Consider the following 27,551-nt stretch of genomic DNA (forward strand, 5'->3'; position numbering starts at 1 on the left):
CAAACCCAACAATGGCCCATTTGCACAGCAGCTCGGCTGGCGAGTCTCGTCTGAGCGCTGCGCTGACGAGGAATGAGAGATTCAGCTATATGAGGGTGGGGGACAGATGGGGCCAAAGCAGCCCTAGTCAGGATCCTTGTTCATGACAAAAATGAGCATTCTGGGGCCGAGCATGGAACGTGACAAATAATGCTGCCGCTGCTAAATTGTCAGCACGAAGATCACCTTGCCAAGTCAATTGCAGAGGAATCAACAGATAATGCAATTCTACCCCCAAATACTAGTTAAATAGCCTTGCAATGGGCCTACAGAGAGGACACAGAGCTGGAAGCTGGAACCTCGCAGACATAGGAGAAAAGGAATAACAATAAGCGAGGCAGTAAAAATAATTGCACATTTCACTCTCTTCGCATTTGTCTTACTACCTTCCCGCCTTCATGGTTTATTATCTAGAACACACATGGCAGGACCAGAGGACATAAGAGGGGAAACTAGAGTACCTCAAATCTAACAGCTTTCTTATCTAGCTGCCTGAAATGAATACAGATGATTCTCCAATGCGCATTGCTGTTATTTGATATATAATTCTTTGCCAATGAATAGGAATCAACAAAGTTACCCACATGTTCACCCACTTACAGGTATCTTTATGGACTGATTTAATCTAGAGCCATTGAAATGGTTTGCATTAAAAAGAGAGGATTTTGCTAAAAAATTAGCCTCTTTTCAAAATCAATGTTCCCACTAAACATTTTGCTGTCCCCATTTTCCATTTGATAGGAAGTGTTCATTATATTTTAAAGAAAAATAAATAAAAAAGTATTGAATATTATGGATTTTTAAAGAAAATTATTGAAATTGTGTTTACTGAATGCCCAACTGCAGTAAGAAAATTGTTTTCAGTTAAATAAAAAGTGTTTAAAATGGTTTTGATGACATGTGGACAAAAAAAGTCATGAATTTGACAACATCGAGGCAACTTCAAATTGGCTTGTGAAGTCTTTTTCCTGTTTCTCACCCAGTTCTAATGACTACTATAACGTCATCACACTACTGCACATCGACCAAATACTACCCAAAGCTATAAATACTGGACATCAACAAAAAATACCACTCCAAAAATAATTACTATTCCATCTCAATTTTCGAGTTAGAAAAAATTATTTTAATCTGCACGTCAATTGTATCGTTCTTAAATGTAGACTAAAATGAGGCACTGTTTAGCTAGAGGTAAAACCCGCCCTGTGATTCATAGCATAGGTCTAGCTTAAAAATTGTTAGACGATCTTCCCCTCCCAGAATAGCAAAACAGAACTGTCTCTGTGTAAAACAGCCAGAAAGGTAACTTGAACTGCGAATGATCATACACAGAAATCACAGTGTATTAAATAGAGATTTTTTGTATCGCCAGTGGGCTACATTTTTAGAACTGGACATGAACATTTCTCTCTCTATCCAGAGTTGCTTGCATAAACAGGATTATTCACTAGTTAGGGTGCCAGCATAGAACCCAGGAGAGACAGGTTGAATTCCCTGCTCTGACACAGACTTCCAATGTGACCTTCAGCAACTAAATACCTGTAAGGATTTGGGCCTGAGAAACTTGCCTAACTGCCACTGAACTCAATGGGAGTCAGGTACCTTGAGGATCTGGATGTTTGTTACCCATCTGTAAAATGGGAACAATTCTACCTCCCGGGGGGTGGAGCTATTAGAATCAATGCATTCGACACTGTGAGGTGCTCAGATAACATTGCAATTGGCAGCCAGCTGAGCTTTCAACAGTAAGTTGATTTAAGACCCTGCTTCCGAGGGATCACACTGATTAGATCAGATACATGAGTTTCATTACCCAACTTCAGAGGTTGAAAGGGGAAATCAGCTTTGCATATAAAGTGGGGCTCAGCCCCAGCACTGAGATACAGGCCTGCATGTCAGCTATTATCTCCCTGCATTCTTATCTCCTCAGTGTCTAAACAGCTGCCTTTAGGACAGCGCAGCTCTGCCACCCTCCTGAAGTAGGCTTAACGTCTCTTCCGTGGCGCAGCTGGCCGTGAGGTGGGGATATACCCGGACCTCTTCCCCACCCCCTTTGCACAGGACAGTGTGCCCAGCGGTACTCAATCTGCGAACCATAGAACCATAGCGCCGGAAGGGACCTCAAGAGGTCATCAAGTCCAGCCCCCTGCCCTCATGGCAGGACCAAGCGCCATCATAGATGTCAGGGGATCCTCTCGAACGATTCCCTAATTCTGAGATAAGCCGCGGAGGAACAGAGGTAGGCCAGATGGCCCAGCATTGACCAGTTCCCCAAACAAACAGGGAAGACACAAGGGAGTTTTCTCCCTCCTGCCAAGTAAAAAAGGAGCCATCAGATTTCTGCAGCAGCCTGTATTAAAAGCCTGTGAGACACCAGACATTAAAGAAACAGACACCATCTAAGACACAAGCTCTCCACCCTCTGGTAGCTTTGCCACCTACACTCAGGCATCCACCTGAAAAGCTGTGGGCATCTTTGTACGGCTACATTGGGGGGGGGGGGGGGGGGGGTTCAGAAGAGGCATGCAAATAGAGCTCGCATTTGCATATCTTCTTCCGTTTTTTTTTTCCCCAGAAGAGACTTTTCCGCCATTTGGCCCTGACTACACGGGGCCAAATGTCGGGGAAAAAAACCTCTTTCGAAAGCCCCTGTAATCCTCGTTACGAGGGGTCAAAGTTACTGGCACTGGGTTGGTAGTTCTTCTTGCCTGACAGTTGGCAATGCAACCTTAAGAGAAAAAGAGTAATGTGGAACAGATGAATAGAAATAGACTTTGTGGGAAAGTTAAGCCATTTAACTCTGAATTCAGTTAGATCAATTTAAAGAATTCAGTTTGTTGCAATAAATTTAACATCTCCAAAATTCTAAAATTAGTGCAATAGAGAAAGCAAATATTGCGTTGTCACTGTTCCAATAAAAAGGTGCATTTCTATAGATCGCCTATTTCTTTTTCACCAAGATACTTTCCAAATACATAATGCTACTTTCAGCAGTTTTTACCATCTGAAATAATAAAAGAGAAGTGAAATTTCTGAGGGTGACAAAAGCTTCACAAACTTGTGGTGTCACTTTCTTTAAATGTGGAACCACTCCAACCACAGAGATAATTATAGATGACCAGATTGTAACTGCTTTATTGCTTCTTTTTCCTCATAAGTTTTAATTTTGGACAGCTAAATGAAAAATGTGGTTTCAATTTCCTACATATTGCACACAATTTGGTCTGACCAAGAAAATCGAATAAAATGGGGTGCTTTTTAGAGTGACTTAAAGAGTGGAGTTTAGGGTTTTGTTTGGGGGTTTTGTTTACTTGTTGCTTTTTAGCACTGTAAGAATAACAAAGTTCAAAATGCAGAAACCCCTTTGGGGGCAGAAAATAAATTGCACAACAGACTCAGAAAAGCGCCGGGTAATTTTTTTGCCTTACCCTGCTTTCAGCAGTTTAACAAGGTAATACAATTGGCCTAATCTCTCTTCCGCCATTTTACCGTGTTACGGTGTAAAGGAAATGAAGCTGAATGCACATGTTACAGGAAATCTTTTCATAAGAAAAATGCTGTGTATGTAACCATCTTGCTCTCTCAGAATGCACCAGTGATTGTCAACATCGGCAGAAATCAGCTCCACTCAAACCATTTAAAAGGCTCCTATCAATATTTTACATTAAACTAACACAACCAAAAAGCTATGGACAGGAGGAGAAAGGTGCAGGATCTGTTTTGCCCAGGTCTCCGGTTGGTACGTGATCTTACCCGCAGGCCCAGTATGGACTGCAAGAAGTTGGCATGAGAGGTGCTTAATTGTAGAACTCTTTAAAGTCAGGCTCTGGGACCTGGGTGTGCTAGTGGAATGTATGCATTACCACACTATGTCACACTGAGGGATCCTCCAGGCCAACACACTATCCCCTACAGTGGTTCATTCTAGATGTTGCAGAGAAAAAAATAAGCAACCCTAAAATAGGCACGGATGGGTAAAGTACCCAGAGGGCCACTGACCCTCATTAGAGACATGACCATGTCCCTAAATATATGCGCTGGGTTTTCAAATGACTTTTCTTTTTAACAACCGCGTGAAGGTGGATGCCATCTGCCTCCATTCATTGGACTTACAGCTCTTCTGCACCCATTACAAAGAAAATAGGTATCTTTATTGTACTGAATGCTCGCTCTGTTGACAGCATGTGGGGTCGCATTCTAACTATGCACAGTATCCTCTTTGTAGAGGTTTGCTGCAGTTAAAAGAAAAGAAAATCCCGGCAAACGAGAGTGCTGTTCCAGATGGAGTGATTTGCAGAACTGGGAAACCAGGCCTTAATCCAGCAAAATAAGGCACACCAAAAGTCTTCAGTAGGATTACCGATGGGTTGAAAGTTAAGCGTTTACTTAAATATTTTGCCTGGGTGGAGGCATAAATCATTGCCCATTGATTTTGTTAGTCAAAATACTGTCAAATTGTATAGTAATATGTCTCACAATAAGGTATTTACAAGAGCTGTTTTCTTGTGAGCATTTGGGTCTGTTTAGAACTTTGCAAAAACGTGTGCAAACAAAGCATAAACAAAATGTAGAATAGTGATAGAGATGTAGCCGTGTTAGTCTGGGGTAGCTGAAGCAAAATGCAGGACAATGTAGCACTTTAAAGACTAACAAGATGGTTTATTAGATGATGAGCTTTCGTGGGCCAGACCCACTTCCTCTATTTGATCTGAGGAAGTGGGTCTGGCCCACGAAAGCTCATCATCTAATAAACCATCTTGTTAGTCTTTAAAGTGCTACATTGTCCTGCATTTTGCTTAAACAAAATGTGTGTTTGCCAATAAACTGCAGTGCAAAATGGTTTTCAGTATGGGCTTGTGAAAAATCAAAAGCCAGCTTTTTCCCTGAAAAAAACCCCAAAACAACCCATGATTGGTGATTTTGAAGAAAACTTCAAGAAAAGGTACAAAGAGGATTTTTGAGGCTTTGCAAATAATTTTTAACACCCTTCAGGAATTTGGTGGAAAGAGACATTTGGGGATTTGTGAAATCTGAGGCCTAAATGAATTGCTGGAAAACTTTGAACAAATCACTGGGAGAAAGTTGTCATCAATTTCAGACAGCTCTATCCAAGAACCCTAGGAAAATGTTGTCATCAGAAAAGTCTCTTTGGAACAATGACAATGCAAGTCCGACAGCGTTATACTGAGGTTCTGTCATCTTATGCATCTATATATGCACAACACCAAAGAATCTATAATAGGAACCCACCGCTTCTATCCATGTAGATTTTACAATAGAAAATGCTAATCCACTTCAGATAGTTGGCCAACCCACACGACTGGGACCTAATTAGACAAGAGGCAAAAGCCCAAAGAGATTAAGGTCCCGAAGTCAAAGGGACTTTCATTCTTGACTTCAGCAAGTGAATGAGCAAACCCTTAGAGATTTTTTCAAGGTCACTGAGGAAGTCCATGGCAAAGCCCAGAACCTTCAGATACCAAGGATAGACCTCTACCCCTTTGAGCCGCAGGAATAATTCCATCACTTGGCAGGGAGGGGAGCCGACAGCCTCCGCAGGCCCTAGGAATGTCAAATATCGGTTAACTGAACAGTCGATTAACCTCATGAATTCTTATCAGTTACTCGACTATTCTATAGTCCTCAGGGGTGGGACCGGCAGCCAATGCACTCTGGCTCCACTCCCGAGGAGCCCCCTGCCTCTCCACGCTGCTGCCTCTGTATCAGAGCACGGGGTGCCAGGTGGGAGCTAGCCCATGAGGGGAATCAGTTTAAATACCAGCTCCCCTTGCAGACCGGCTGCCTGTCATCCCACGCTGCTGCCTCTGATACAGAGGCAGCAGCACAGGGTGGAAGCAGCCCCTGTCCGGGGTGGGGCGGAGGGCTGAGCTCTCAGACCTGGCACGAGCCAGAAGTGAGCCGGGCTGCCTGCCCGCATTGGCTCCTAATACACTTTAAATGCAGAGCTGCAGCAGGGGTAGGTCCTAGACCTGGCGCAAGCCAGGACTGAGCCAGGCTGCTGGTCAGCCTGCTAAAAATGTACTGGTAAGGGGGATGGGGAATGGAGAATGCATGCAGTCTACAGCATTAACCTATAAGCTTTCGCTTATTGGTTAATCGACTCCTCTATTACATCCCTAGCGGGCCCCTGGGCAACTTGAGGGCGGGATCAGCTCTAGGCTACAGGAAGGGGCGGGGCCTCTGAAGGAAGGGGCAGGGCTAGAGGCAGCCAGCTGTCTGCACTGACCATGGCACGCTCCCCCCAGAGATCAGAGCAGCACGGCGCGTGCAGTGTGGAGCTCCGGTGGTAATTTAAGGGGCCCAGGACTCTGGTCCGTTTGGATCACCGGGCCCCAAGGCGACTGCCCTGTCGGAAGGCCTGGTGGCTGTCGAATGCTGCCCTTCATTGGACAGTCACTCTATGTCCACACTGCACACTGAGCCAAGCCTCCCATAAAGCAGTGAGCGGCAGGTCAGCGAGCAGCTATAACCGGGGGTCAGAGACCCTGCTGGGGAGTGGCAGGTAAGAGCCTGAGTCCTGCCAGGACCTGGACCCAAGGGCTGTCCTTGGCAGCGTGGCTGCATGTCAAGCCCCAGAAGACCTATGAAGTGCAGTATGGATGTGTTCATCATCTAGGGTTGCCACACACTGACTCCAGGCACCCCCAGAGCTATGCTTCAAATGCAGTGTAGACAGTCCCTCTGTGGGGGTGTAACACATGCTCTGCCAGCTGTTTCATGACAATGATTTTTCTCCAGGGCTTTTAAATGGCTACTTTTTTTATGTGACTTTTCCTTTTCCGGCTAACCCACAACAGACTCACTCGGACAAGATACGACGAGTTCCGCGACTCCTGCTGTTGCAGTTACGTTCTAATAGGGTTGCCATTAGTTTTACCAAAAATACTGAATGTGGCAGGAAAAAAATTGGTTGACAAAAAAGTTGTTGAGCAAAATAAACATTTTACATAGCCGGTATTTTCTGGTTTTTTTACTGGACAGGAGCCGCAAATACCAGACTGTTCCAGAGACACCTGGCAAACCTAGTTCTAACCCTGACCACTTCCTTAGCTGCTTAAAACTTCCCAAGGAAAAAAGAAGTTTTACTTACTTAAGTATAGGGGCCAATCTTGCACTACACACTTTAGTATCGACAGCTTAATATTCTACAGTGACACTCTGGATTACAGCACGGCCCTTGCAGTTTACTGAAAATAATCTTCTGCGGCTCAGCTAGCTGAGGATTATTTCCCTACATCCACCTCCGTCACCCCCACACATGAAATATTCGTTTCACAAATTTTTCCTGGCGGGGTTAAAAAAGAAAAGATCAGTATTGCAGGCATGACAATGACAAGGAATCTGTTCAATCACAAAGAGCATTTTCACTAGGCCAGAACTGCTGAGAACTCCATAAACTGATGAGGCTCTGATTTTTAGGTAATCGTGACAGTGAGATGGATCAAGTCTGCAGGAAACTGTAAAGCTGACTCCTCCCAGAAATATATGCACGTGTAGCTTTAAAAACCCTAAAGGTATCACTGCAACAGGAGTTACCACTCCTACATCTTGTGCAATTTCTTCAATTTTTTTTCTTTTGCAGTGAAGTCATGACTTCGCTCATTATAAAAATCTTGCTGCTAAATTATTTATCACAAACTACTAAGCGGGGTATGTTTGCAGTCCTCGGCAGAAAAAAAACACCCCAGAAAAGCTATGTTGCACAATGCTTTGTAAATGTCAGGGTACCTCTTTTAAACATCTCGGTGACCCTAGTCCTTTTTCCGACATGCTTGTTGACATGAGATGCGAGCACAGGGACCTTTGTAACAACTTTCCAATGCATATCATGAAAGTCTGTATTGGGGGAAGGTCTATTTCTTCCCTGATATTGTTTCTGATGCTATGCCAGGCCCTGGCCTACACAAGGGAGTTATTTCAAAATAATTCCCCTTATTTTGAAATCACAAGCAGCGCGCCCATGCTACCAAACCCGCTATTTCAAAATCTGTACTCCTGCTTTCCAGGAGGAATAACACTCATTTTGAAATAGTGGTAGTGTGGACTTTCTGGTGCCACTTTTTCATACTCCCCAGTAATTCAAACTAATTACTCCTCAGCGCCTCTAAGTTGAGGTTGCGCATCCACATTAATGCAGCCTGCCTCAGACTAATTTCGAGGCTTCCTTGCAGTGTGGACACGCTATTTTGAAATCATTATTATTTGAATGATTTTGAAATAATTTCCTAGTGTAGACATGCCCCATGAGACAGACATCATACCAGTACACCTTTCAGAGCTACCATACACAATCAATGTGAGATAGTGTAAAAAACAAACCTCAACCACGCTAAATTGTATCAGGTTGTCATAAGACCCAGTCAGAGACCAAGGAAACTTGGTCGCTTGAAATACCTGCACTGTTCTAGCCAGGCACTGTGACTTTAAGATGCTACAGCTTTGTGAGCATTTGGGAGCTTGCTCGGCAGGGCCCACATAACGAGGCAATAGTAGCGATGAAATAATGAGCAGAGGAATGCAGCCCTGTGCGTCTGTTCCAATCTCAGGTGCGATCGCACACACTAACGCCCTGGATCGATAGTCACCGCAGCTAGCCGTTCAATACCCCCTGAATTATTGCTTCATTTTTCTTCTTATTATAGATGAGTTGTGTTATTATTTTCCCCCAATCAATAGTTTACAACCTTTTTTATCCAGTTCTCCATAAATTTTGTGATTACTTTAAACTGGGAATTCCGGTACACTAAATAAGATGCAGTATCTGAAAGACTGCGAATGTACCAACATGACTTCTCACGCACGACACCATGCCATGGTTACAGGCAGAACCTAATCAATAGCGGGGGTGGGGGAGGAGTCTATGCAGAAAAGTTGAAAATGGCAGAAAAAAGCAAATTGTTAAACTACTTAGCAGCTCGGGGAAAAAAGCAAACAACCCACAATTTGAGAAGCCCACCAAGAGAGTGTTCTGATGTGCACTTTGTGTCTGAAATTTAATTCCAAACAAATATGCTTTTGCCTTTCCTTTCTGTTAAAGGACCAGCATAATTCCATGAAACTGTGTCTTACAAAGCAGATTGTTCTGTGCAACTTGGAGTGATTTAATTAACTTGCACTGCCCTTTCCTGGTAAGTGTTTGAAGCATACTCAAATCAAATCACAGTAACTCATCGGCTAGCCTACTTTCTGCGTTTTATGCAAAGGAGCTTCTTTGGAACATGAATGGGCACTACAGGTTTCCCTGGAGAGAGACCAGTGAAATGAGTTAATGGCACAGTTATTGTAAAACGGTGCACATCATTCTGCAGAAAACAATGGAACTGAACAATCATTACACGGAAAACGTTAATAATTGTGGCCAGCCTGCATTGGCGCCAATGAGACCCACTCGCGTGGGGCTCTTCTGATGTCAATCGACCATCAGGGATCCAAACTAGCAGCCTGCGTTGCAGGATTGTGGCCATCCCGGGTGTAATTCGCTGTATATTAGCTACCACGTTGATGATGGAAGGACAGTATTTGAGGATGACACGTCCCCAAGTTACAAAGGAGAACAAGAAATGACTCTGGAAATCGATGCTACAAACTCCAGTAGATTCCTGCTTCTATCCACTCCCACTAATTAGTCCTGGACCTTTCAAAGAGACAGTCCAATAACTCTTTTGGAAGTGGGCATCTGTATTTCAGTGGAACAAGTAAATTCATAACAAATCATTCCTGCTCACTAATTGTCCAAAGAAAGTTTACAATTTCTTTCAAGGTCTTTTTTTTTAAATTTGAAGTTACTCATCAAATAGTTTCTGTGACTAATCCTCACCTTATAGATCATAAACAAGCAAAGTGTTATGAATATTTAATATGTAGCATCCACATCTACATTTTCTCAAGGGATAATATTTATATATATGGCCCCGATCCTGCAAGCTTGCACATGCTTTTCACTTTACTACTCCCACATGAATTTGTGTTCCCAGAGTCAAAGACCAGTAAGCACTGTTGTGATCATGTAGTCTGATCTGCTATGTGTCAGGCCAGAGAATTTCCTCAACATAATTGCTGGAGATCTTTTAGAAGACTAGCCAACTTGGATTAAAAATGGTTAGTGGTAGAGATCGACTATAATCTTGAAAAATTGTTCCAATGATTAAAATGTAAATGGCCTCGAGAAATCATCAGGTCTAATCTTTTGTGCTGAGGCATGACCAAGTTAAAAAAAAACAAACAAAAAAACAACATAGCGCCTCCCTGACAGGTGTTTGTCCAACTTAGTCCTAAAAACCTCCTCTCCCACCCATGACTGGGAGTCCAGGCAATCTATACCCCCAAGTGGCAACACTAATCACATTTATAGATTTTGAACTGAAAAAAATGGTAAAGGAAGACCCAAACTTAAGCCACATCTTCATTTGTCATGCTGGCGATCAATCTTCTGGTATTTGATTTAGCAGGTCTAGTTAAGACTCACTAAATCAAACACTGAGGGCACTCGCACTCCCTGCAGCCACTCCTATCGGCCTCCCTCTGTGAAGACAGCTCCAAGCTTGGCTTAAGGTAAGCTGATTCCTGCTATGTATTTTACATAGCTGGAGTTGTGTACCTTAACCCCATCGTCTAAGTCTAATGTAGATCTGGCCTTAAAATAAACAGGAGCAACAGGTTGCATCCTCTCCTTCCTTCAAAATAAAAGGCACAGACATCGCAATGCAAAGCATAAGATAATGAAAACTGCACCAAAATCATGTAGCTGCAGCTGCAACATTATTGCTATCCTACGGCCATGTCTATTTTAAATTTATTTTTAGGAACCATTCTATAGATATTCTCCTAACTGCTGATGCATGACACGCTGCTTTTGAAACTTCCGGAGAAACTTACAATTTTTATAGTGATGGCACTAGCCAGAAAAACATGTTTCTCAGAGTTCATGAACACAATAATCATAGTAATCAGGCTTTTGTTACAAATTGGTAATTTCTGCAAGAATCAATAGTCATTTTTTCTCGAAATCTGTGAGAGAAGCCATGCACTTGGTTCCTACTACTCCTTCAAGCTAGGGGGTGCTGCTGCATTCCTAGAAAGTCCAGATTCAGAGACCCTGCAAGGTTGGCTTTGCAAATTTCCCAAACAGTTCCAACGGAGAACTTTGTAACTACCCACAATTTTAACAAACATGTATTTTGACAGATGCCTGTTAAAACATGTTAATCTGAATGTGCATTTTCCATTCCATTCTCGTGTGTGTGTGTATGTGTGTAAAAAGTACTTGTGTGTATGTAAAAAAGTTCTTGTAAGTGTGTGTGTGTGTGTGTGTGTGTGTGTGTGTGTGTGTACACACGCGTGTGTAAATTAACCCTCCGCCTGCTGGGAGTTTGGGTTTCCTGATGCTAACCACCAAAGCTGATCCCAGGTGCAAATACACTAGCAGCTCAAGGCAGCAAACCTCTCATGCAAAGAGGTTAACCACAATTGATGCTAACAGGAAAAAGGTGAAAGATTACGTTTGGGAGGGGAGGGAGGACGAAGTCGAAAGGCGTGAATTGTCATGGTGTTTTTCTAGGCTGCTCTGTAGCTGTCTGGGCTGAAACAGACCCCAAGGCAAGAGACCCACTTTGCCGTTACCCTCCCTCATTCCAAAAAGGGTCTGCACAGTTAAGGGATGAAGGCCTCATAGCTGGTGTTTCACAGCAGACGGTCCGATGGCACCATGTCAGTGGAGGCTGCTGCGCACCATTACACAAGTGGAGGACGAAGTCACTTCTTTGTACAGTTTATATTTCACTTGCTTACAAGGGGATCTGCCTCCGATCTTTTTAAAAAATGACCTCGGGCTTTCTGTTTTAGCTTCCTTGCGGCAGACCCAGAAGGCTAGCGCTGGATTCTGTTTTTCAGCTTGCGTTTGGCATATCGGGTTTTTCTCAAGAGCCAGTGGGACGGCTCGGGGTGTTTATTCCGAGCACTGTCGTTAGGAGCATGTGCTCTTTAACCCAAGCTTCCTTTCTCCCCATGCGTTGGGCTCAAAATCCCTTCCCCTCTCAGGGGCTCAGCGTTTGCTCTCTTGGCTCACGCCATGGCGTCAGCATAACTAGCCCTCCGAGGCATCGCAGTGTTTTCCGGCCTAGACAGGGTGTGAGAATTTCGAATCGAAATAAAAACACACAGGGAAAAAAGTGCGGAAAACCAACTTTGTCATCTTCATGCACCCGGTTGATGCTTTATAACTAGAGGAGGCCCAGCAAACCGGAATGCCCATCTCGCTAATAAAAAGGGGTGTGGTGCTTCCACATATCCAGGACAGAGGAGGATCGCTGTACCGAGATCTGCGGGTAGCTGGCTCTTCAGCTGTGCTGGGATTCCTGGCACCCAACGGACAGCCTTGGATTCTTACAAGGCAGGGGTCCTGCCCAGGCAGTCAAAACCAATGTAGACATGGGCCCCCCTGAGCCTCTGACAGGGCGGTGTCAGACCGCCAGAGGACTCGGTCAGGCACAATGTCTTCCAAAGGGGAGCAGAAGGGTGGGGAGCAGCCGACCTGGCTGCTCCACAAAGTCCCAGATCAACAAAGCTCTGAAGCTTTCCGCTGGGCTCCAATTCCATAGACCCATCGGAGGGGGCCCACTTCTTCCACTGCCTGCCTCCCCCGGGATTACAAATGCAGCCGCTCGCACAAGCTGGCAGCTCCCTGGCATCCCCAAGCACTTGCAGGCAAACCCTGGCTGCCGTTCCTGTCAGTTTGCTGGAAGGAGAACACAGCCTTCCTCACCCCTCTCGCCTTCCCATCCAGCCAGGGGTGGACAGAATTTGCTCCTTTGATTTTTTGAATGTTTCCTCTGTTGTACATTGGTTTCTGAAGAATATCAAATAAATACAATGTGGATTACACACACACACACACACACACACACACACACACACAGCCTACTAGCCAAAGGGTTCAGGTAACTTTCCAAGAGCCGAGTAAAGGAGAATAGCAATTCACAACCCTCTCACAGGTCACGGCAAGGGCTGGAAACACAAGATCCAGAAATAGCCTGGCCCCGCGGTCTGGCTTTGCACCCTCAACCCCTCCCTCTGCTTGAAAAGCAGCAGCCATGGCAGGTGACATCCAAATGCTTGAACTGCTCACTTAGTGGTCCCCATCGCAGGGCACATTTGTTCCAACGCCCTCGCTTGATCAGATTGCAAGGTTCTTTTGTGGTGTGACTGTGCCTCGCTTAACTGGTTTCTTATAGACTCAGGCCAGAAATAATAAAGGATTTAGCTCACGCTACATTAAAAGAGATCTCAGCTCTTGGCTCCACCAGTCTCTGAAGCCATGGCTACCTTATGCAGAAGATTGATGCTGCTGCGATCAATCTTCCAGGGTTCGATTTAGCAAGTCTAGTGAAGACCCGCTAAATCAAACTCAGAGGGTGCTCCTATCCGTGCTAGTATTTCTGCTCCTCACTAGGAGTAAAGGAAGCTGACGGGAGCACTTGCTCCTGTAGACCTCCCGCTGTGTGGATGGCGATTTAAAATACATCGACTCCAGCTATGCAATTAAAGTAGCTAGAGTTGCGTATCTTAAGTCGACCTTCCTCTCCACTGTAGATCTGGCCTCTGAGACAAACCCTAACCATCTTTCCTCACCCTGTGTCACACATTCATGGACAACAAAGCATGGAGAAGAACAGAGGGCCACGAGGCAGTGACTGGAAGCCTCTCACAAGCAGATGCTAAAGCGTCTGGCCCCAGAATTCAGGCTTTCGCGACTCATGTGTTCAGTTCTGCAGCTCCTCTGCTTAATCCCAGTTGTGGGATAAGGGGTCAGCCATCAGAGACCACAGTCTGTCAGCCACATGGCCTGAAAACCACGTGCCAATGTTCTGGCCCCCTGCTGGAGGCCACACCGACTCCTCAGCGTGTGCACAGCCTGGATTCAAACACACGGACGCCACTCTGGGTAGGGTAACAGACCAGCCTTTGCGTGCGCGCACACACACACACACACTCTTGACAAACTGGCCTGTAGCTTACAGGCCTCCTTTGCCACACACAAAGTGGGGGTGAAATGCAGCAACGCACAGTGCACAGCAATGCTACACAACAGCCTAGCACAGGACCCGGAGAAGGAAACAGGGGAAGGAATTGAGCAGGCAGAATCTATAGCCCCATTCTAAAAGATGTCCCAATTCCGAGGCTAAGATCTCTACTCTTAGTCCTGGTCTACACTAGGGCTTTATTTCAAAATAACCCCTCTTAGGTCACATTTATAAGCAGAGCATCCACACGACCAAGCCTGTTATTTGGAAGTAACGTGCCACTTAATTTGAAATCTGTCCTCTTGCTTTTCATCAGGAATAACACTAATTCCGAAATACTTATTTCAAAATAACTGTAGCGCGGATGCTCCGGTGCCGCTATTTCAAAATAACAACTCCCCAACATAATTCAAAGTAATGACTCCCCAGTACTTCCTGGGGCTTTAAGTCGAGGTAGTGCATCCACATTAATGGAGCCTGTGTCGGACTAATTTCGAGGCTTCCCCTTAATGAGGACATGCTAGTTCGAATTTGTTAAATCAGACGTTATTAAGTCTAACATAATTATTTTGAAATAGTTTCCTAGTGTAGACAAGCCCCTACAGAGTGCTGTGAAATATTTAACGACCACAAGCTGTCTTGGTTTGTTGTTGTTGTTTTGTGGGTTTTGGTCTCATCAGAAAGATAGCAGCTTCTTCACAAAGTGTCCACACGGTATTTGAACACCCAAGCATAATGAAACTGGTCAGTGAAATCTGGTAGAAATCTGCAAATACCTTTAAACGATGCAGCTTTTTTATGATGCACTTTGCAGATCCTTGTTTCCTTGGCCAAATTGATAGAATTATCAAAGCAGTAACGAAGTAGCGGCAGAATTGATCATTCATTTCAATCTGAGGTAAGAGGGTTTGGAAGCCAGGGATGAAAATAGAAGGTTTTGTTCTGGGATAGAGGAAGGAATTGACAATACATATGTTGTGAACCCCGTGGGTTAACTTATCATGAAGTAACCATAAAACCTGAAAAGCACAAAGAGGTGTATTGGTGTTGGAGATCATCTCGCTACGTTCTATGACATTAAATGGGAAAAGGTTCCAACGGGGTGTTGGGTTGCATGACAATTTCAGGAATACATACAAATCTAGTTTATGCCTTTAGCATTAATAGCTTTCTAATCCTTTACACAAATGCATAGTTTAGAAGTGGCAACACCTCTTCAAGATGAAAAGCATGTAACAAATTGCTCATGTCCTTTAATAATCAAATTGCGTCGCTTCAACTGAAGATTATCAGCCTTCTTCCCACTCCATGGTTTCATAGGTAGAAAATACTTTATATCCCTATTACATGGATGATGAATGGGACCATTGGCTATGGGTTGTTATTTGCTTGGCTGTAGTCAATATGTTTTCTTTGGACAGGGATTTCAGTGATTTATTTCTCTTCTGGCCTTATCACTTATTAACTCAGGGCAGGCAAAAAAAACCGACAACCAAGGTTGTGAATAAGGCCTAGTGCCTATTTAGACTTGTAATAGCAGAGAAAATATTTGTGGTTAATGATGGAGGTCCCCTTTGCTCCACTGGCCCTGAGTGCACTCCCCTTTAACTGGAAAATAAAAGTCATAATTCTTGGAAAGTGCATCCATAATAATTCAGTTCCTTCACTGCTCGCTTTATTCTGACCATCGCTGTAATTGCTTTTACTCGGCTGCTGTCTTACAGGTACCCTGCACACTTCCTCTGATTGTATTTTTTGCAGTGCATTATGGTGCTGACAGGGTTTAACAAATGCCAGAGGTGCTAGGTGTCAGTGATCAGATTAGCCTCCAGCAGGGATTTTCCAGGTTCTCTCCTCCCTGTCTTAACACCCCTTTCTCTGTGATCCACATTATCTCCCTGTCCTGAATTTCTGCAGCCCACGCTCCTTCTGCTAACCCTGAAATATAAAATAACAAAACAAATAAATGCTGTAGTTATTTTACATAAGAACGGCCGTACTGGGTCAGATCAAAGGTCCATCTAGCCCAGTATACTGACACTGGCCAATACCAGATGCTCCAGAGGGAGTGAACAGAAGAAGTAACCATCAAGTGATCCCTCTCCCGTCTTCCATCCCCAGCCTCTGACAAACAGAGGCTAGGAACACCATTCCTACCCCTCCTGGCTAGTAAGTATTGATGGACTTAACCTCCATGAATTTTTCTAGTTCTTTTGTGAACCCTGTTAAAATCCTGGTCTTCACAACATCATCTGGCAAGGAGTTCCACAGGTTGACAGGGAGGCAGGTATTCCCTGAACATTTCCAGTAGGTTTGGTATGTCATGCAGATGTGTCACTTCCCCTGCCTAGGGGCGTAAGGGTGGCCTAGCGGTTAAGACACATCTCAAAATTCAAGACAAGAGGCTTCAACTCCTACCTGACTCACAGGCTTCCCCTATGACTCTGGACAACTCATTTACTCTCCTCTGTACTTCAGTACCCAATGTGGAAAATAATTTGCTACCAGGATAAAATAGGTTAAGGACTGTGAATTGCTCTTCTATTAGAGAAAGGAAGGCCACATAAGTAAATAGGCCTTACTTACCCCACACTTGTTTTTATATGGGACAAGAAATCAGTGGTGGTAGACTGGCCCAGTGCTTGGGACACAGCAAACAGTAAGCACTGAGTTAGTACTGTCTATCCATAATTAAATGTTCTCTCCATAAGTAATGGAGTCATAGACCCAGATCCTCAAATCAGCTCGGCCTACCCAGTGTTTACTGCAGAATCAGTCTTCCTGCAGTCTCATGGCAAGGTATTCATGTTATGCAAATTGACAATTTGCATAATGAGCCAATGGGGCAAAGCAGTTACATATATAATTGGGCAATTTTTTAATCATGCGTTAGATTTTCAATTTCTTTCTGTAAACATGAAAAGCAAATAAAATTCACCAATGGAGAGCAACAAGGGAGGTTGAGATTGGACATGAGGAAAAGCTTCCTAACTGGCAAGGTGGTGAAACACTGGAATAAGTTGCCTAGGGAGGTTGTGGAATCTCCATCCCTGGAGATACTGAAGAGCAGGTTGGACAGACACCTGTCAGGGATGGGCTAGAATGGATGGTGCTTGGTCCTGCCGTGAGGACAGGGGACTGGACTCGATGACTTCTTGAGGTCCCTTCTGGTTCTATGATTCTATGTTAGCGTGGATTTAACTCTCCTTTCCCTGATATTACTGTGGGGTGGGGGGGCATGGTCGGCCCTCAAACCTCAATAGAACTTCAATGAGATCAACAGCTGTGTAACTGTCTTATATGTGGAAATTTGGACACTGCTGTTTAACTGATCCTGTGGTGTTCTCGTCTTCACTTTCTGCATACCAGCATGGGCGTTGTTTCTTGGTTTTAGCCTTAACCCTGCATTCCTTTGCATTGGTGGGTTTGGTTGAGTCCCTCCGTTGCAGTTCGCACTGATGGACCATTTGCTGCTCTTTTCTTCTATCGCCCCAATTGCTATTCACTTGTCAAACGCAGCGAAAGGTTGGTGCTACAAACACACGGCATCCATGCATTAGCGCCAAAACCTCCCCTCCTGTCGCTTGCCAGGAAAAGAGAGGTGCTTCACATTTCATTTCAGAGCAGCAAACATCCCATCTTTGGAGGAGACGAACTTCACGACTGCCTCCGAACGAAACCCGGAGCCGCGCCGACGCCTTTTTAATTCTTTTTCTTGTCCTTTTGGCTGTGGCCTTCTGTCCTCATTGACACTCATCAGCTCTGAAAGCGCACGGGATTTAAAAATAAATGTGCCCGAAAGAGGCAAGCTAATAAAGTTGAGGATTGCAGACCACGAGAACAACCGCCGCATGGTGCTAACACGTTCCCGTAACAGCTATGGCAGGGGTTGCCGGCGTGAGGTCAGGCAAAGGCTCCAGCTGGGCTACTCCAAGAGCCCCCGACAGCCAGTCTGTCTCTTTGTGCCATGTCTTAAGTCAACAAGCTCCAGGTCCCTTTGTTCAGAAAGCCGATGGCTTCATTGATTATGTCTCTTTTGAGCACAACACAGACTCTGGCACCTCCTCTGAGCAGCAAAGTTTTCTTGCAAAGGTCTCCATGTAGGTTCCAAGTTTGGAAGCTTTGCAAGGGGGAGTGTGTGTGTGGTCTCTGCCCCCCAAAACAGCTTCATGTGCACCTGCGAAACAGCTGAAATCTGAAGTTCTTAAACTATGGCTAAGTTTTCTTTTTTTAAAAAATCCCCAGTGATTTGCGGGAGGAGGATCTCAATTTGAGAGGAGCCTGACCTAGGAACCATTAAAGGAGCCAGATTTACAAAGTGCCACACGTCTAGAAAGTCAGACATTGCAAAGCATCTTGGGCTGGACACCCTAAATTAGAGGCACCGCCTTCCCTCTGCAAATCAAACCACTTTGTAAAATTCCAGCTGTGGCTCACAGATCAGCTGTGACCTGTGATGCTACTTCTGGTGGTCTCAGCCTCGTTCAGAACCACACAAGAGAACAGGGAAAATTGCACAGGGTTCTTTCCTCTATAGAGAATAGTCAGTCAACTGGAAAGCTGCCTTGACAGACAAGTTGGATCATGACGGCACACAGAGAGCTGCCCCGCCTCTCCCGCCGCACCTTGGCTTTTGTCATGTTGTCACTCCGATCGCTCCGATCAGCCAAAGATCTCAAGGAGCTGCACCAGTCAAGGATCAGCCGCCTGCCAATAGTTTGCTCTACCCATTTCACAGATCAGGGAGGTGAGGCACGGCAAGGTTACGGGAACGCCAACAACAGCTTTGCCTGGGTGTGAGGGGCCACATGGCAAGATCACACCCATGCGACTGCATCCCCATTAGGACTTCTGAGGGGACAGTTCTTTGCGCTACAGGGAGCTGGGCCATTCTACAGCTTTTTCCCAGTGAACTCTGGGAGTGCTGGTCTGTCGTTGTGGGTGCACAGGGGGACGTGTGGGAAGGCCTCTGACTACCAGCACAGGCACGGTGGAGCCTGTAGCCTCATTGCAGAGTGGGTTGGTTTTAAAACACCATCTGCAGGCTTGGTTGCCTGGCAACCCAGTGAATACAGCCAGGCCCCATACACCCTCGGTAAGTGACTGTGCTCCGATTGGGTGGAAGGACCCACAAATCATGGTGTAGCAACAGCAGTACAGTGGCAGCTCAAGAATTTTGTGCCCGTCCTGCTTCCCGCTCCAGCCCCAGTCCCTGCCTTGTCCCATAACCTCACCTCTAATTCTGTGGAGAAATTGGAGAGGGTCGAGAGAAGAGCAACAAAAATGATGAAAGATCTAGAGAACACGAGCTGTGAGGGCAGACTGAAAGAATTGGGTTTGTTTAGTTTGGAAAAGAGAAGACAGAGGGTGATGTGATAGCGGTTTTAGAACATAAGAACATAAGAACGGCCGTACTGGGTCAGACCAAAGGTCCATCTAGCCCAGTATCCTGTCTGCCGACAGTGGCCAGCACCAGGTGCCCAAGAGAGGGTGGACCGAAGACAATGATCAAGCGATTTGTCTCCTGCCATCCCTCTCCAGCCTCTGACAAACAGAGGCCAGGGACACCAATTCTATCCCCTGGCTAATAGCCTTTTATGGACCTAACCTCCATGAAATTATCTAGCTCCTCTTTAAACTCTGTTATAGTCCTAGCCTTCACAGCCTCCTCTGGCAAGGAGTTCCACAGGTTGACTACACGCTGTGTGAAGAAGAACTTTCTTTGATTAGTTTTAAACCTGCTCCCCATTAATTTCATTTGGTGTCCTCTAGTTCTTCTATTATGGGAACTAATAAATAACTTTTCTTTATCCGCCCTCTCCACACCACTCATGATTTTATAGACCTCTATCATATCCCCCCTCAGTCTCCTCTTTTCTAAACTGAAAAGTCCCAGTCGCTTTAACCTCTCCTCATATGGGACCCATTTCAAACCCCTCATCATTTTAGTTTCCCTTTTCTGAACCCTTTCCAAGGCCAAAATAACTTTTTTGAGGTGAGGAGACCACATCTGTACACAGTATTCAAGTATCTAAAAGGGTGTTACAGGGAGGAGGGAGAAAAATTGTTCTCCTTGGCCTCTGAGGACAGGACAAAAAGCAATGGGCTTAAACTGCAGCAAGGGAGGTCTGATTTGAATATTAGGAAAAACTTCCTACCTGTCAGGGTGGTTAAACACTGGAATAAGTTGCCTAGGGAGGTTGTGGAATCTCCATCCCTAGAGATATTTAAGAGCAGGTTGGACAGACACCTGTCAGGAATGATCTAGTTGTGCTTGTGTAACCCAAGGGGGTGTGGCTCACTGTTCAATGTAGTGGCACTTGGACCATTTACGGAACGAGATAAGAATGAATGAGTTCTACAACCTGAGCTGGGAGGCAGATGGCTTTATAGTTCAAACTGCACAGACTCCTAAATTAAGCCCAGAAGTCCCAGGTTCAAATACACCTACAGGTGGTTACACTTGGTCCTACCACAAGGGCAGGGGACGGGGCTTGGTCTCTCGAGGTGCCTTCCAGTTCTAGTGTTCTCTGATTCTGTTCTGACCCCTGGGTTGTACAGCCACCCCCGGGCGTGACAGCACCAAACTCCGGAGGGGAAGGCTGTTAAAGAGAACCCAGGTAAACGCTTCAGGCCAGGCAGACACTCTGTGACAAAGCCACCAAGGCTCCCGACTCAGTCTCTTGCTGTAGGAGATTGTCTGGGAAGAAAAGCTGCAAAATGGAAACTCACTGAGCAGTTGGTAGGAGACAAAGAATCATTAATTTTATGGGCCTTCCATCTGCCCTTTATTGTATGCAGTGAGTGACTTTCTGCTTTCATTTACACCCATGCACTCCCAGTAAAACCGCAGCGTGTGTAAATCACCAGGCTTGGTAGCACCATTCTCTGAGCGATCCATCTGTGAAAAGCACACTGCCTGCCATGCATACATTTTTAATGCAAAAAAAAAAAATCACGGCCCCATCTGTATATCACCCATTAATATCCGTTTTCATCCTCAGCCACCTACATTCTGAATCACCTTGACAAATGCTGAGGGCCGTCAGTCCCTTATTGGAAGCTGCCTGACCCTCGGTTTCCCAACTGTGAAATGAAGCTAGCAAAGCTCGCCTGACTCAGCGTGCGACATTTGGCCAAATTCATTAATGCATCCAACATGCACTGGAAGATCTATAGAGAGAAGCGCTCGATGAGTCACGGGTTCATTTCCTCAATTTGTTAATTGGTCTGGCTAGTCCTCTTCATAGAGCAAATCATAGAATCCTAAAGCTGGAAGGGACCTCGAGAGGTCATCGAGTCCCGTCCCCTGCCCGCACGGCAGGACCAAGCACCGTCTAGATCATCTAAAACATTATTTAGAACCTGATGGCTTAGTTGTAAAATGTGTGAACTTTGGTATTTTCTACAAACTGGCTCCTAATAAACTGCTTGGGAGCTTCAAAGCATGAAATCGAAGCCAAAATTGCTCTTGGAGCTGTCTGCTTTTGACACACTGAACAGATAGAACATAAAAAAGTGCATTTCCCTGTAAGCACAGTCAAGACGGGTTTATTCTTGCTAAAATACTTTTAAAAACTTGGATTTCTCCATATGCATGTGACCCGGATTCCTGGATGGCACATGGACACCAAGATCAGGTTACTAAGTTGTTTGTAGTTAAAGAGGGCGGGTAGGCTAAAATTAATAGGGCACTTGGTATTTTCTTCTAAAAACATAAGTACTTAACAGTAAAAAAACAACAACGCAGTTTATAGCCAGGTTGCTTGAGGGGATATTTTGTTGAATGCTGATTGAAAATAATTTCTTTTAAATGAGAACTGACCACAAAACAGGGCCATAACATGCAGGAACATTCTCACTAGAAAGAAAGCAATGCTTGACCAGCTCCTGCACTGCCCACAATTGCTTTCCATTTTTTCCCTCTCCTGCATCCCCTTATTTCTTTCTACTGCCCTCTCCCCACCCCCCACTTTATTTATTTATTTATTGGTTGCTCTCAAGAGCAGCAAATGATGCCGAAATATTTTTGGCCAAAACAGAGGCCTTACTCCTCTGAGAAAACATTTGGCCTCTGCGGGTTTTGTAATAAGTTCCAGAGCACTGAGTACACTGCAGACCACTGTGAAAAACTCGCCCTTATTGGAATGATGCTGTGGAATGTTACAGTATCAGAACTTCCAATTGGTCCATTTCCTGTCAGCCCATAATGAGTCTTGTAAAAAATAAAATAAAAAAAAATCGTGCTATGTGGGAGTTAAAACAAGTTCTCATGGGAAAAACGAATGGCAAGAAATTCTAGCTTTAAAAGAAACAGCTAATCTGCTAGTTTGATTGTTCTTCAAAACTTACACAGAACCAATAATCCTAATTAAAAACATTTGGCCTACTTCTATAAAGCATCATAGCTTTTTCTATGCTTCATTTGTACATACCGTAAACTTCTTTTTTTCTCCCTACTGCTCACTAACAAAGTGCTGACTTTCTTGGGATGGCTGTGCTAATTTCGTGAACTCAGTGTGAAACCTTAGCTAAACAAAATTGTGGTAATTTTCCTTAATTTGTAAAAGTGATTGGAGTGCAAACAAAATTTTCCTCTTGGGTCAATCCTATAATTTTCAATTAACTAAAACTAATCGGCAGGCATGCACTAAACCTGCATTTTGTTTAAAGGGCTGGAAGGCATTTCTGAAGGTCAGAATACACTAATTGTTTTTATTTTAGTTTAGGGGTTTTCTTTCTTAGAGAAGGGTTTTCCTTTTTTTTAAAAAAAAGGAAGCCAGGTTTCAGTTTAAGAAGTCAATAAAGGGACTCAGCAACAAAGACTATTTGAGGTAAAAGATCAAATAAGCTATAGTTTAGGGCCTCAGATTATGAGGGGCTTCTAAATTTTAAAAATTACCAGTTTTTAGTTGCATCCTCACCGATGTACTGGTATATATGCAAAAATAAAACTTAATTATTTCTATTTTAATTGTCCTTTAGAATAACGCACATTTTTGGTATTGCTCTGGGGCCTCAAACTTAACATAGCTTATGGCCTCAGCACATCTTGATCTGGCCCTGGTCAGTCAAGATAAAATATATCACATTTTTATTACATTTGCTCAATTTACAGAATCTTTCTTTTGAATCTCTGTAATTTTTGCTTCATTTTCTATTCCCTTCCTTTATTGAATGAAAAACAAAGCATTGTAAACGTTAACCTGAACACGGCACAAATAAAACAATAAAATATTAGGAAACATAACTCGGAGCAATTTAGAGTTATATCACCCAGTTATCTCCTTTTGTTCAGAAAGACCAAAATATGCCTCTTTTCTACTAGAATGACATTATTAAACGCAGAACGCGGAGGTGACATCTTTGATTGGACCAACTTCCGTTGGTGAAGAGCTATACAGCTGTATAGCTTTCGATCTATCTAGCGCTTTTCATCTGGTCTGAGAAAGGCGCCCATCATGTCTCAATTAAATACTAAATACAAGTGATTATCTTTCCCAGGCCTGCAGAAGACCTCCGTGTAGCTCTGTAGTTCATCTCTTTCACCAACAGAAGTTGGTCCAATCAAAGATGTCACCTCACCGGCCTTGTATCTCTAACATCCTGGTACCAACATGGTTACAACACTGCAGACAGTTATAGGGGACCTGGAAACAAATGGAGCTTAAGCCTTTCTTTGCGGTGTGTAAAGAGGACCTGAAACCTCTCGCCCAAAGAAAAACTTGGACAGTGGTGTCCTGCCGCTGTTTTGTTAGGTTCTTTCCATCTGCAACATACGCCTCATCTAGCCAAGAAACAACACTTTGGTGACTGAAGAACCAGTAAAATTGTGGCATGCTGACAGCAAGAGAGTGAAGATGGAGAGGCAGAAGGCTTTTCAGCCAAACTGTTTAACACTGGGGCTCAGCTTCTCAGCAGGTGTCAACTGAAATAGTCACTTTCCACCAACTGCCACCCTGGCCCCATGTTTCTCTTCTGCTCTTCTTAACACGTACTTAACTTCCATCCTACATCAGCCTTATATTGAGGATTTCCCCTTATAAATAACTTGGTTTCTGTTATTTCTGCTCCAGCTCATAGAATCACAGAATCATAGAGCTGGAAGAGACCTCAGGAGTCATCGAGTCCAGCCCGCTGCCCAAAGCAGGACCAACCCCAATTAAATCAGCCCAGCCAGGGCTTTGTCAAGCCAGGACTTAGAAACCTCTAGGGATGTAGATTCCACCCTCTCCCTAGGGAACCCATCCCAGGGCTTCTCCACCCTCCTAGGGAAACAGTTTTTCCTAATGTCCAACCTAGATCTCCCCCACTGCAACTGAGACCATTGCTCCTTGTTCTGCCATCGGCCACCACTGAGAACAGCCTCTCTCCAGCCACTTTGGAACCCCCCTTCAGGTAGTTGAAGGCTGCTCTCAAATCCCCCCTCACCTTTCTCTTCTGCAGACTAAACAAGCCCAAATCCCTCAGCCTCTTTCATAGGTCGCATGCTCATCATCTGATGAAGTGGGTTTTGCCCACAAAAGCTAATGCTTCTATCTACTTTTATTAGTCTCTATGGTGCCACACGACCGCTCGTTAGTTACAGCCTAACATGGTTACCCCTCTGGGACTGTTTATGTAGAGGTCTGGTCCACACATGTTATGGGTTAACAAGGTTCCTAACTGTGTGGGACCTCTTAACAGCATCTTTAACACCAGCCCATCTTCCCCGCCCTCCCACACACACAGATCCCAGAGGGAGAAGAATCCCAAAATGCACTAAAATGCACAAGCCATTCCCATTCTCTAACCATGGCAATGGCTGCTGTGGCGGTGTGGGGCAGCTGCCCACAATTCCCAGACTGCAGAGACAAACACAGTAGTGAGCAGGGTAGATGCGAGCAAACCAGCCTGGTTCTGAGGCAGGGCTGTGGTAGGAGGTGCTGTCCCTGGAGATCACAGGCTGCTTGCATTTAACAGACTTCTCTCAGTAGTGTAGACAGACTCCTGGGTCGGATGCTCTCCATGCCCTTGGATAGCTTTGCTTTGTGCCCTTCCTGTTTTGTCTAGGAATGGATACAGTGCCGGTCACCATGATCCCTCCCTACCTACTTCTCTCCTTGGTCTCCTCCTTTTCAGTCCCCCTTCCCGGAGGAGATCCAGGCAGATACACTCAGCCATTGGGGCAGAACTCATGGCAGCTTGTAATGAACGACAGCCCAGCATGTAGAGTGCTTCCACCACGACTGGCCCTAGCGGGACAGGTTGTAGCCAATACAAACGCACGCTTACCCGTGTAAATGAATCTTCCAGGAGTTCCCTTGCAGAACTGCTTAGACTTATAGGACAATGTGACTTCTACCACGCCAGGGATATGTCGGGGAGGCGTCTGAACTCGGATCGCGTGAGGGGTAATCAGCTGAAAGAAACCATCGGAAGAGGGGGGAGGGGGAGAAAAGCACAGTTAGATGGAGAATTCTTTTCTAACAACACTTTCTTCTTAGAGCGCTGTAAACAAAGCTCTGAAACGTGTAATTAACCTGTCAATGTTTGAAGACAGTCTTGATGTAACCCACACAAAAGCCAGTGACACCAATATTTACAAGTGTTCTCCTTCCCAGCCAAAACATTATCTCTGTTTTCATACATGGCAGACACATGCTTCCTAGGATGGAAATTACATCTGACTTAATGCAGCGGGTGTGCCTACCACACAAACGATGCCATTTTTAAAGTCAAGGTTTGTGGCAGTACCAAGTTCAGAGTCCCAGCACCAACAAGTATACGTGGCAATCAGGTGACGGATGAGCGAGAGACAGAAAGCCACAGGGTGTAAGGCCAGAAGGAACAACCAGATCATGTATTTTGGTCTCCTGCACATCATGGGCTAACCTCTACCCCGTTACCCCTCCAATGAGCCCAATAACCTTGCCCTACGCTGGTCTAAGAAATATACCACATCAAGCCAATGAACAGTCCCATGGCCTTAGAGACTAACAATTAGGTCATGAGCTTTCATGGGGAAAGCCCACTTCATCAGATGGGTTGGAGTGGAAAATACAGAATCCAAGGTATATATAACAGCAAAAGAAGTTACCTGTCAATTGTAGGACCCGTGTTAACCTTCATCTGATGAAATGAGTTTTGCCGATGAAAGCTTATGATCTAATATATTTGTTAGTTTCTAAGGTGCCACAGGACTGCTCCTTGTTTTTAAAGATACAGACTAACATGGCCCCCTCCCCCTCTGAGATCAAACCAGTCATCCATCAAGCCCAACATGCTACTCCTCGCAATGGCTAGTCCCAGACACATCCAAGGAACTCAAAACACCTCCCACCTGAAACTCACCACACCTCGCTGTGCAATGCTCTACAGAGAAGTTTCCCTTCTGATTTGTTCAGGTGACTAGAGGTACATGCTTGGGCATCATCTGAAGATACTTAAATAAGGGCAAACATGTCAGGTCATGAGTCTGGCAGCCTTTAAAAGAGCAGTTGTAGTATTGAGACTCGGGGAACCTACTGTGTCAGGAACTGGGCAGCATTATATGTAAATGTCATTTGTACAACCATTCCAATGCTGCCCAAAGCTGGAGTTTGGAAGTTTGGGTCCTAAAATGGGCGACAGCATAGAAAAAAATGGCCCATAAAAGCAACTCATTTTACCAGCCAGATACAGGCACGGAGACTGAAGACACTGAGGTAGAAACCCATTGGCTGTGTTTGGCAATGGTCATCTATGGAGTAAGAGTCTGGTCTTGTGCTCACTGAGACAGTGGAAAGAGACCCGTTGGCCTTGTGGGGCCACTGGAGCAGATCCTTAAAAAAGCAAAGGCTTCACCTGGAGCTAGAAGGCAGAAGCCATCGGGGCCTGTGCAGTCCCTGCTACAGGTGCAGTCAGCAAGTCACCCACCACCCCTGCGTCCTCAGCTGGGTTAGCAGTCAGCTTGGCCAGCCCAGGAGAGGTAGGTTCAGACCAGACTCATCTTTGTCTCCTGAGTGAATGATACATTCTAAAAAGTCCCCATATATTTAAAAATAAGAAGAACGAAACAATACCAAGGTGGGAGCAATATGGCCAACCCCAAGGGCTCGACAGGCATGAGTCAGGACCTCCAAAATTAAGATGGTTTGTATTGCCGAGCTTTTCTCTGAGGCCACAACTGGCTTTTCTGAATGAAAGCTGGGATCGCTCTAAAATCCCATGACTCCAAGAGCTGGGGCTTTAAGAAAAAAGACTCAGGGCTTGTCTAGACAAGTAGCAAGCATGTGGCAACGTGTGGGAAGGGTAAATCTTTTGTGCACTGGGGTATGTTTAGACTTACTTTAACTTTCGAAAGAAGATATGCAAATGTGGCGGTAATTTGCATATCTTCTTCCAATCACTTTTTTCAAACTTTTTTTTCTCCCGAAAAAGCAAGCAATTTAGATGTGGTTCTTTCGGGGGAGGGTGGGAACCCCTTTTTTCAAAAGAACCTGTAAACCTCAA

At 44.8% G+C, this 27,551-nt stretch overlaps 1 protein-coding gene across 8 annotated transcripts in view; it reads right to left on the reverse strand.

Annotated features, from left to right (window-relative positions):
- The window catches only part of EBF1 (EBF transcription factor 1), a 347,508-nt gene that overhangs the window by 57,999 nt on the left and 261,958 nt on the right, over positions 1 to 27,551 (reverse strand). For all 8 annotated transcript variants that reach the window (XM_075900637.1, XM_075900636.1, XM_075900635.1 and 5 more), the window contains exon 10: positions 25,353 to 25,479. In XM_075900637.1, the coding sequence (XP_075756752.1) occupies positions 25,353 to 25,479 (127 nt within the window). The remainder of the gene's footprint in view (positions 1 to 25,352; positions 25,480 to 27,551) is intronic.

This window comes from Pelodiscus sinensis, chromosome 17 (genome assembly GCF_049634645.1).
Source record: "Pelodiscus sinensis isolate JC-2024 chromosome 17, ASM4963464v1, whole genome shotgun sequence".
NCBI lineage: Eukaryota > Metazoa > Chordata > Testudines > Trionychidae > Pelodiscus > Pelodiscus sinensis.